The following is an 11397-nucleotide window of genomic DNA, read 5'->3' as shown; positions in this document are numbered from 1 at the left end:
GATAAGGAGGAGAGCCATAACAAGAGAAGTTTGAGAAGCTGTTTAAGTGATGGACTCATTTTGGGTTGTCATGTTCTTTTAGTGGATCTTTTTTTGCGATGTTGTGCTCTTGGGTTGTCGGTTCCTCTTAGTGTTCTCTTGTGGGTGTGTTCTTGACGTGGGCTTGGCCCTATTATTGTAGGTTTTCGCTCGGTTTTCTCCTAAAAACTGAGCACCTTCTTCTTAATTAATAGATGAGGCAAAGCTTTTGCCTCCATTTCAAAAAAAAAAAAAAAAAAAAAAACAAAATTTCTAGGTCCAGGGGCAGCTGGGACTCTGGGAGATGATGGCAGGATCAAGGGAGAAATGGACTGCACATCCTCCTCCATCTTCATCAGTCCACACGACCTGGGAGAGGCACATTCATATTCCCCGTGAATATTCAAGACATGTGGCTATACTCTGACCGTTGGCCAGTGGAGACTTGAAGCTCCAGTTCTAGGGGCAGCTGAGATCTGCTGCTGACGGTCAATGGGGGCATGGACTATCATCACTCATCAGCTCCCAAACTGTATCTGAATGCTGACACGCATTCATAAACGCCATGAATAATATTTAGGACATGTCCTGATGCCAGGCTAATACTATAATCTGCCACAAAACACAACTAATCTTGGGTGCATATCATTGAATAGTGGCTCTCCAGTGACGAAATCAGTAAGATGTTTGTTTTTCATATAAAACATAGAGAACTGAACTATAGCAAATCTCCAGAAGTAGTTCCAGTTGTCTATATCTATCTTCTTTCGGCGGATCAAGTAGTTCCAGTTGTCGACCTACTTATGTTTTTTGTATCTTCATGGAACAACAGTACCGCAAATATTCAATTAACTCTGTACCGCCATTTACCAATCGATTGCTCATAAGAGGCTGCAGATCTTTTTGAGCTCATGCATATACCAAAGTATTTCACAGAACACTGCGATTCTCATCGAGACACAGCCGATTGCGGATTTCGATACACTACACTGGCGGCATCCATCCAAAGGAGAGAAAGGTGTGACAAGAGAAACAAAGCATTTGCACCCATGACCCTCTTTGGTTGAGCCCAAGAGAGAACCTCCAACAATACCCAGAAAGACAGCTGAATCTACCATTATATGAAAAGGAGGTGTGGTACTGGTAGGCCATCATCACAGGTGCACCACCACCACCACACCACATGCCATGCTTCTCTTCAGAAGGCTTGACATGACACAGAAATATTGGAGAGAAAAAAAATCAGAAAAGCGACACCGGGACCCATTCACATCAGACACACTACCTAGACCTAAGAAAACTTATGATGCATTCTGATGGTGTGTTACACTCGACATGGATCGGCGCATGCTTGCTCGCTCAATCATCAGTCAGGATGATCTCGGTCACTACTGGCAGTTGGAGCTCCTGCCAGGGCCTCCGTAGTAGAAGTAGGAGCCCCAGTCGCCGTTGTTGCCGTTCTGCACGTCGTAGCAGTTGGACTGCTCCGTGAACGTGCCCAGGCCCCGGGGAGCCTTGAGGTTGTTTGTGCTGTCCACCACCTGGATGTTCTTGAAGTAGCTCGCCTTGCTGAACCCCTCCTCCGGGAAGTGCCCGCTGCCCATCTGCGTCGACGTGTGCACACCATCGGGTTGCGAGTTCACCACCTCTCCGCCCCACTCGATCATCGACGCGCTGTCCGCTAGGTACGAGAAGAGGAAGGACGGCCAGTACCCCAACACGTACTCCTTGCCGAACTGCATCCACCAGTGTCCCTCTTTCGGATCCTGTGAGCAATAAGTAAAATCATTAGACCACACACAGCATAACAAGCAGCATCAGGTTTGTCAACATTGACAACCACATGCATTGACATGGAGTATAACATAAATCTAGACTTCAGTACAGGGTAGCCGTTTAGCATTCAGATGCGCCGACATTAGTGCCGCACTAAGCATGCCAAGCACGCACTCATTACCCGTGCTCCATAGAAATGAGAACACATAAGACTTTCTATCTCGGCACTATCAACAACAGTTGCTTGTTGAGGTTAAAAGTTGCATGCTTCATGAAACTTCTATTGACAAACACAGCTAGAGTAATCATCAAGGATAAAAAGGGTTGTTGACTAAAGAGCCCCAGGGTGAGGGGGGGACTAAATAATTTTCATAGTTCAGTCAAGGTGCAAGAGTAAAGAGCACAGCAGCAAGTGGGCAAAGATTTTCTGGCCTGCATGCTTGTGACACAATTTCTGACTGCACTAGATTGAACTGCTTGCTCACCTTCCAGATTAGTATGCTGATGTCATACTGTGAGCCGGAGTAGCCTGAGAGGGGGAAGATGCTGGCTCCCATGGCCACCTCACTGTTGATCTGAACGAACCCTGAACACAGTATGTTGTAGCAACCTGTGGCCTGGTACGCATCACTCTACAGAATACAGAACATGTAGAAGAGAACATCAGCACGAGCAAATTTCACAAATTGAACTTGATTGTTTACAAGAGAATGTGAAGAAAACACTTACGGTCCAGTAGGTGAACAGCCTTGTGTTGTTGTCCCCATAGAGGTCAGGGCTAACCTGAAGAATAATCAAACAGAACAGAGAAAAGTTCAGAGCTCGTGACACCACAGGGCAGGGCTAGCTAAAAATCGCAGGAACAGAGGTACCGATCAACCACAAGAACGGTGCTGCATTTACTAGACATGGGCTACGAGAGTGCAAGCTCATGGAGCTGTATGTGGTTGGATGATCTTTCAGCGGTACCTGCCAGCCAGCTTCGATGCTGTTGAGGTCCTCCCCGAAGGAGCCCCCCAAGATCCACAGCTGGGACAGGCTGAACTCGTTGGGCTGCTCGATCTTGGGATCCCAGACATTGATCGTCGCCTTCGCGCCGTAGTACTTCTCGCCTTGAACGTACGATATCGCGTGCTGAAAATCCACATCAGACAGTTACATATACGATGCACACAATATAGCACTTAGGTGGCATTTCTTCTTCCTTGCTGCAACTCACTGGACCCAACACTAAGACAGATGGATGCAATGTGGTGCACGTACTTGATGGCCGCCCTCGTTGAGCATGGCGGGGTCGACGGACATCGGGTTCGCCACGGTGTGCCGCTTCCTTCCATACCGCCGGAACGAGCTTGCCCGGAGCAGGTCATCCTTCTTTGTTCTCCGGACAGGGACGGTGCCCGGAGAGCACCTGCCATTCTGGTGCCACAACTGAACCATAGGCTTCTCGCCATCGGCAGAGGAGGTCTTGGATTCGTCGTACAGACCCTCCGGGTGATAGCTCGGCCTCATCTGCAAGGGCAAAATGATTTATGGAATCCAGCAAAAATATCATGGCTTCTTCTACGGCCGACACAGTTGCAAACAAATTTGGTGTTACCTGGATAGTGTGGTTCTTGAGGTATGGGTGGTCAAAGGCCGGCTGGTGCGAGATGTGCACGCAGTCTATGATGTCCCCATCAGGGCTCTGCTTGCAAACAAAACAAAAAAATTAGCATCCACGAAGTTTCACTGAGATTCGGCACTGCTTTGGCATCCACTGAAGCTTCAGATTTCGCACTGAAGTTTAATAACTACAAAGAAAGAAACTCGCACAAAGTAGTGGGCATCTTTGTTGAAATTTTTTTGCCTAGCCGTGTCCGCTGTAGCCGAAAGAAAGATGGGGACTTTCGCGAAAATTGCAAAGCGAGAAAGCGAATCAGCCCCTAGAACAACCAGGAAAAAATAGCCCCAAAAAGATGATACTTTCAAATCGGAGTGCAACTTTAGGGGATTAGCCAAGAACTATAGCTTCGAATCCTCACAAATGCAGAGCAAGAAACGCTAGGTTCGAACGGGGAGGAAGAAATCCCCATTCAAATCTTCAGACGAACAAGGGCAGGAAAACGAATCTAGCTCGGCGGGCGCACCTCGATGCTCTTGACGGCGGGCTTGTTGAGGCGCTTGAGGTGGCGGTGCATCCTGGCCTCGGGCGACCTCGCCGCGGCCGCCGCGCCGCACGAGAGGCACATCACCGCCACCAGCAGGCACGCGCCGACGCGCGCGGTGGCCATGTGCGCCGCCGCTCCTCCCGCTCCTCCTCTCGGACCCGCCCCTTCTCCGGCCAAATCTTGATAGAGAAACTCCCCCTCTCTACCAGAGACGCCACTCGCCGCCGGCCGCCGGCACAGCTGCGGATTTTGAAACAATGCGGTGTGGGGGGAGTGGTGGCACGGCACGCTCTCGGCTTCTCGGGCGCCTCGCCGTCTGGGCTGGGGACGCGAGCGCTCCACCACTAGACAACAACGCTAGTGCTGCGGCTGCTGCTGGACTGTCTACAAGTGGGGAGTGAAGCGAGGCGGCCGCTCTGTTCTGTTCTTGAGGCCCGCCGCCCACTCTCGCACGCTGCAACTTTTGCTCTTTTCCGAGCTTGGCTAGACGGAAATGCCCCTGCACGATTCCAAAATTGGTCCGTGTCACCGGCTGTGCCACGTCCAAAGCTGATGTCGATCGATGGAGAAAAAAAGAAACCGTGCAGCTCTAACCGGAATGTTGGTCCTCGGTGATGGTTTGGAGTGATATGTCATTCTTTGTTAAATTTGGTAATGATATGTTTAGCAAATGTACGATCCTGAAATACAAGCGCAAAGCCAGGGGAATAGAGGACCAGTTACGAGCTAAACTTTGTTAGAGTGGCGGCAAAAGTAACCATCGCTAGGCTATTAAAACAATGTAATTTGACAATTCAAACCCAAATTAAAGTTCTTTTGGAAGAAAAAAATAGTATATTCTAAAACGTATCGCTAACAATACATAATGCATTTCTGGTATCTAGACAAAAATGCTCCTAAACGATTCCAAAGCTGGTTCGTGCCACAAGGTGTGCCACGTCTAAACCAGGCTTATCTCAATAGAGAGGAAAAAACATCCAACGCCCACTGAAATGTTGGTCCTTTGTGATGGTTTGGGTATTTATTGTGTTTAATATTGTGCTAAGGTTGGTGGAAAATATGGCATTTCTTGCCAAGGTTGGCAATGCGATGTTTAGCAAATGTCCAATCTTGAAATACAAACGCAAATCCAGGAGAATAGAGGACCGAGTTGAACTTCGTCGGAGTGGTGGCAGAAGTAACCTTCGAGTAGTTAGTAGAGCAATGTAATTTGACAATTCAAATCCCCAAATAGAAGTTGTACGGGAAATAAACAATCGAAAATGACCTAAACACAAGCTAATGATAAAGTCGTAGCGTTATTTTTACAAGGTAAACCATTGTGGTCCTAATGTTACCAACTTAACCCATCTACTGAGTAAACAAGCATATTTTAAGAAGTATCTCTAACAATACAGAATACACAACCTAATCCATCTACTGAGTAAACAAGAATATTTTAAGAAGTATCTCTAACAATACACAATACACAACCTAATCCATCAATTGAGTAAACAAGCATATTTTAAGAAGTATCTCTAACAATACATAATACACAACTAAATGTAACTCACACGGAAAGACTAAACATATGTGGTATTAAAATAACTTAGGTCAACATGGTTATTGTACTTCTCTATCAATCTAGCATAGGATGGTATTTTATTGCGACCCTCTCATGTGGTTTCTGGGTCTTATTTGTTGACTGTAATTTCATTATGCATAGTTGTCCTAATATTCCACCCCTCACACGTGGTTTCTGGGTTTTTTTTGTTGACTCGGATTTGATAATTCCTAGTTGGTCTAATACATCATCTTGATTCTCCTATCTTCTCAAACTTATTTCTACAAAGATCAAGATGCCATATTTTAGGTTGATTTATGTCACTGGTTGTGCCGCGTCCAAGCCGGGTGAGGTCAAATGAAGAAGAAACCGCCAAGCGTCCACCGGATCGAATGTTGGTCCTCGGTGATGGTTTGGGGTTTTATGTATTGAATGAATGCAACAAGCTAGGTGGAAACTATGGCATTTCTTCCAAGGTTGGCAATGATATGCATGTTTGGCAAATGTCCGATCCTGGAATACTAACGCAAAGCTAGGCGAATAGAGTGCCAGGTTGAACATCGTTAGAGTGGTGGCAAACAATAGCATTCTCGTAGTTTATAAAGCGGTACAACTTGACAGCTCAAACCCCGAATAGAAGTTTATTAGGGAAATAAACAAATGAAATAGGCATAAGAAGAAAATATATGATAAGACGTAGCGTTATTTGTACAAGCTAAATTGATGTATCACTGATGTAACTAACTTAACCCATCTATTTAGTAAACATGCATATTTTAGAAAGTCTCTCTACCAGTACGTAATGCATGACCAAAAGTAACTCACACAAATAAATATTAAAAGTGTGGCATAAATTAACTCCGGTCAACATGCATGGTTACGATACTTGTCTATCAATGTTGCATTGTGGGATATTCTATTGTGACCCTCTCCTTTGGTTTCAGGGTCTGCTCTGCTGATTTGAATTTCATTTTGCAAAGTTGTCTTAATACTCCATCCCTCTCACGTGGTTTCTGGGTTTTTTTTGTGACTCAAATTTCATAACCCATAATTAGCCTCATACAACATCTTGAAATGTCCTATCGTTTGAGTTTTATTTTGATAAACAATAAGACCCCAAATTTTAGGCTTGATACATGTCATCGGTTGTGACACTTCCAAAAGGGGTGATGTGAAATAAATAAGAAAGCTCACTGGATCAAAAGTTGGTGTATCAGTAACTCACATTGTAAAAGTAAACATCCGCGGTATTTAACTACACGTTTACTTGTCTATCAGTCTAGCATTTTATTGTGACCTTCTTATGTGGTTTCTGGATCTTCTTGGTTGGCTTGAATTTCGTAATTAATATTCCGTTATTGCCATAATATAGTGTGCGTGTTTTTTTTTTTTTTTTGAGAAAGGCAAACTCCAGTAACTCTGACCAAGTTTATCGATATTGATAATACCGAATGTGCGCAATGCTAAAAGTACACTTCGCTATGAATCAAAAGTTACTGGTTTGATATCTTAATGTTTAATATTCTTTTGTAAAGCTTCGCATGATTTGTCTTCAACAATTTCTTCTAGGTGCTATATTTTGTCTGGCAAAGAGGGAGCAATTATCGTAATTCTTCATCCTGATGCGTCATATCGTTTCAGATTTCGTTTTATAGACAAGATCCCAGTTTTTAGGCATATGTTCAACGATATGGCTTTGCCTATTCTTAGGGTGCACTAATCAGAATCAAGGCACATTACTCGTTTACCGGTATAGTTCTGGAAGATATTTCGTTAAACTGGTTTCATTACACACAAAAAATCGCTTGCAAGCAGATCGTGCGATTGCCCTACACAATTCTTCTAGGGTGGAGTCAAAACTAGGTCAAAGCTCACCAGAACTTGGTGAACCATTCTCGGATTATAAAACCAGACATGCTCTTTGGTTTTAAGGCAACCGGATAAGGGCCACGCCGTTCACGCCATCGACGTGCCCGTGCCAAACCCCAAGGGCACAAAACGGGTGGGCAAAGTGTGCGTGCGGTTGGTAATTTCACCGCAATCCGGATTGGGCCGTGGGTCCCACCAGTTCGGCGCCACCTACCTCGGGTCCCGTTCGCCTCAGCAGCGGCACGTGCGGGCCGGCCCTCGCGCGCGTGATCGCGGCCTGGTCCGATCTGGCTGACGCGTGGGACCCAGCGGCCGTGTAGCATTGGATCCGTGTGGGTGGCCGATCTTGCGTGGACGCACGCAGACAAGGCATGCACCGTGTGATTAGCGACAGGGCCTGTGTGAAAAGTGATTAGCCGGTGCTTACTGCTGCACGGGAGCTTTAGCAAATGAGGCAACAGGCAAAGTACACATCGTGCTTAATTTATCTTCTTGTACAGCAGCACTAATTGTACCGAATGTTTAACTATTATCATGACCGGCATGCAGAACACACTCGAACCTCTGTGAAAATTGTTTGCCGTGCTTAATTTTTTTTTCTCGTACAACACTAATTGTACTGGTTTCGAACAGGTGACGTCTACGCTACCTCTACGGTTAGGGCCTGAGGGCGACGCCAAGGCGATCGTCCGCCGCCACCCAACCATGGACGGGAGCGCTCTGGGTATAGGTGTTCTACGAGTCTACGATGGTGATGAGGAGTCCAAGGTGAGTACTACGGATGGAGATAGGAATCGTAACCGTGTATCTCACGAAGATCGGCCAGATCGGATAGCAACGAGATGGGATATAAAGGGGAACCAAGGCGGGCGAGTATCCAACCTAATCAGAGTTTTTGATACACAGTCCACGATCTACGATCCAGGTTCCAATCTACGACCCGTTCCGGCGCAAAGGATGTCGCTGCTCGGTGGTGGGGGTGATCACGGGGGAACCGGTGAGGTTCCTACCCACCCGAAGCCGTTGGCTGGTGATAAGATTGTGCTGGCAGGGATGGAGAGGTGCATTGCGATCATGGGCAGAGAGGAGGACCTGGACAACAACTGGGACGGCGCACCGACGGAGGGGAAGAACGCGGGACCGGAGGCGAGGTTGGCAGGTGGGATCGATCTGGAGGATGAATTCTGTATGGAGGAGGAGGCTGAGGTGGATGTGCCGCCGGCGCGGCCCAAAGTGTGGCGTATGCTGGCGCGCTACTACTCGCTTAAACCGGCGAACTTCAACCTGATTCATACCCACTTCTCGGAGGTCTGGCGCATCCGTGGGAAGATGATCTTCAAGCCCTTGAAGGACAATTTCTTTATTATCACGTTCACACAAGAGGGAGACTAAAAATTTGTCGACGGCGGCGGACCATGGATCCACTTGGGAGTCGCATGCGTGATTGCTCCGCTTGTCGATAGTGCACAACCATCTGAAACTGTCCTGGATACAGTTTGTGGGTTCGTTTCTACGACGTTCCCTGGAGGAAACAGACGAAGGATTATGGTGTGCTGCTTGGATCGAAGTTCGGAAAGGTGGTCACGGTTGATGTGGATGAGGAGGGGCTGGAGCTGAGTGAGTACCTGAGGGTTAGGATTGATTGGCCGCTGAACCAGAGGCTGCTAGCTAGGTTCAAAACCACCATTGCAGGACAGCCTGCTCCACGGATTTAACAAATGAGATATGAGCGTGTACCTTACTTTTGCTTCCACTGTGGGTTCATAGGTCATAATGAAGATCAATGTGAGCAGAAGGTGCTGGGCATGAGGTCCTTGCAGTATAATGCGACGCTGAGATGTTCTCCCAAGCGCAAGTTCCAGAGCCGCGCTGTTGCCACACCTGACGAGCCTGCAGTAAAGAAGTCGCTAAGGTTCAGTACACCTGAAGGAAGTGTCAGTTCATCATCGCTAGGGATACCGACAAACCAAGCTCGCGTTCTCAGCAACCCAGCTGCCCCTCCATCGACTGAGATACCACAAGCTGTTGATGCACATGATGGCTTTGAGGAGGATGAACACAGAACTGAAGATGCGGTGGAGACTGCTCTAGCAAATACAGTCAATAATATGCGACTGAAAATGGCCAGGGAAAATATTGTTCCAGATAGTCCTGATTTTGGACATGGGAAGAAGGTAATGCCAGGGATACCATAGTTTGCACCAGGCAGTAGCAGTGGGACGGCGGAGGTCGCGCTGGCACCTGGCGCCATGGAGATCATGCAGCATGTAAATCTCAACACAAGTGGTGGTCGTGAGGCACTGTCTGGTCCGCATTCGAGTGACATGATCCCAGCTCTTCGTGGACTTTTGCAGCTTGAAGGCTCTCAAGGAAGCGGGTCAGACGTATCAATGACACTGGCTGATATTGTCCTAGGCAAGAGACCACCAGAAGATGATGTCGCACCAGGCCAGAAGCTTGACCTTTCCCTGACCCTCCATTCCATTGCACTGGGTGGCAAACAGAAGAAGGGCAAGAAGGGTGGAGATGAGGCACATGAAGAGAAGAAGGGCACGTCGGCAGATAGTGTGGCAACAAGGACAAGGAGGAAGATCAAGACCGGGCATGGAGCTTCGGGTAACCTGACGAGACCAAATGTGGGGTCTCGTCAGGAGCCATGAATTGCCTCTCGTTCAACTGTCGGGGTGCCGGGAATAACCTGTTTCCCAAATTTGGAGTCCACGTTTATTTTTTCTGTGTGAAACTAGGCAAAGTAAGAATAAGATGCGAAGGTTGCGTCATAGGTTAGGGCTAGGAGGTTTTGCTGGTCTTAGTAGTAATGGTTTAAGCGGAGGTTTAGCGCTCTTTTGGCATGATCAAATAATTGTAGAAGTGCAAGAAATAAATGAACGATATATTGATGCTTATGTGCGTGAGTCCCCTAATTCTCCCCAATGGCGTCTTACATGTGTCTATGGTAAACCAAGGGTCGGAGACCGCCAGAGCATGTGGGATAAACTCCGACACCTCAAATCTACATCTCATCTTCCGTGGCTAGTGATGGGTGATTTTAATGAGGCCCTCTGGCAGGAGGAACACCTATCTTGTACACCGCGACCTACTAGCCAAATGGATGCTTTTCGCGAGGTTTTGTATGATTGCGAGTTAACTGACCTTGGCTTTTCAGGTGTCCCATACACATATGATAACAAGAGGGGGGGAAGAGCAAATGTACGGGTACGGCTTGATAGAGCTGTGGCATGTCCTGCCTGGAGGGACCTTTTTGCAGATACACAGGTGCAGCATTTAACATCGCCGGTCTCAGATCATTGTCCAATTCTTGTCCAGCTAGAGCAAGAGGTAAGGGTACCAAACAGACAGCCGAGGCGCCAATACGAAATATTTTGGGAGAGGGAATCAGACCTAGCTGAGAGAGTAGCTGCAGCATGGGGAGAAGCCGGCCAGAAACGGGACCTTGCAGACATTATGCATGGACTTGATCAAGTGATGACCACGTTGCAGTCATGGAGCAAAAGGAAATTTGGCAACGTTATAAGGGAGCTAGACAAGGCTAGGAAGCAGCTGGAAATGCTAAAACTGAATGGTGCAGACCAACGTGAGGTGCGCCAGGCTACTGATCACATGAACGAACTACTTTATAAAGAAGAAATGTTGTGGCTACAGCGTTCGCGTGTTACTTGGTTAAAAGAAGGAGATAGAAATACAAGATTTTTTCACCAAAAGGCTGTTTGGCGTGCGCGGAAGAATAAAATTAAAAAGCTTAAGGAAAGTGATGGAAGCTGGCAGCATGTACCTAGTGAAATGGAGAGAATGGCTACCTCATATTTTCAAGAGCTATTCACCCGTGACCCATCCCTTAATTCTGAACTCTTAATTGCCATGACTCGGGAGAGGGTGACGGAATCTATGAACACTGATCTTTGCAGGGATTTCACGGATGAAGAGATTGTCGATGCCATGTTTCAAATAGGACCACTCAAGGCACCGGGAGTGGATGGATTTCCGGCTCGATTCTACCAGCGTAACTGGGGTACCATCAAG

At 47.2% G+C, this 11397-nt stretch overlaps 1 protein-coding gene across 1 annotated transcript; it reads right to left on the bottom strand.

The window, feature by feature from the left end:
* Nucleotides 1-1406: 1406 nt before the first annotated feature.
* LOC124704625 lies at nt 1407-4079 on the bottom strand. The gene is made up of 7 exons (XM_047236898.1): nt 3924-4079; nt 3395-3481; nt 3058-3306; nt 2764-2928; nt 2524-2577; nt 2280-2426; nt 1407-1784 (listed from the first exon to the last, which is right to left on the bottom strand). Exons 1-7 carry the CDS (start codon nt 4065-4067, stop codon nt 1407-1409), a joined length of 1224 nt encoding a protein of 407 aa, XP_047092854.1. The 5' UTR covers nt 4068-4079.
* Nucleotides 4080-11397: the final 7318 nt, after the last annotated feature.

The sequence above is a fragment of the Lolium rigidum genome, chromosome 3 (genome assembly GCF_022539505.1).
Source record: "Lolium rigidum isolate FL_2022 chromosome 3, APGP_CSIRO_Lrig_0.1, whole genome shotgun sequence".
Lineage (NCBI taxonomy): Eukaryota > Viridiplantae > Streptophyta > Magnoliopsida > Poales > Poaceae > Lolium > Lolium rigidum.
The sequence above is the reverse complement of the archived record's forward strand: the minus strand, read 5'-3'. Positions and strand labels throughout refer to the sequence as shown.

Coding starts and splice junctions, on each gene's coding strand:
- LOC124704625 (XM_047236898.1), bottom strand. CDS start 4,067: ATGGCCACCGCGCGCGTCGGCGCGTGCCTGCTGGTGGCGGTGATGTGC. Junction 3,482..3,923: donor CCGCCGTCAAGAGCATCGAG/GTGCGCCCGCCG, acceptor GTTTGCAAGCAG/AGCCCTGATGGGGACATCAT. Junction 2,929..3,057: donor TCAACGAGGGCGGCCATCAA/GTACGTGCACCA, acceptor GTGGATTTTCAG/CACGCGATATCGTACGTTCA.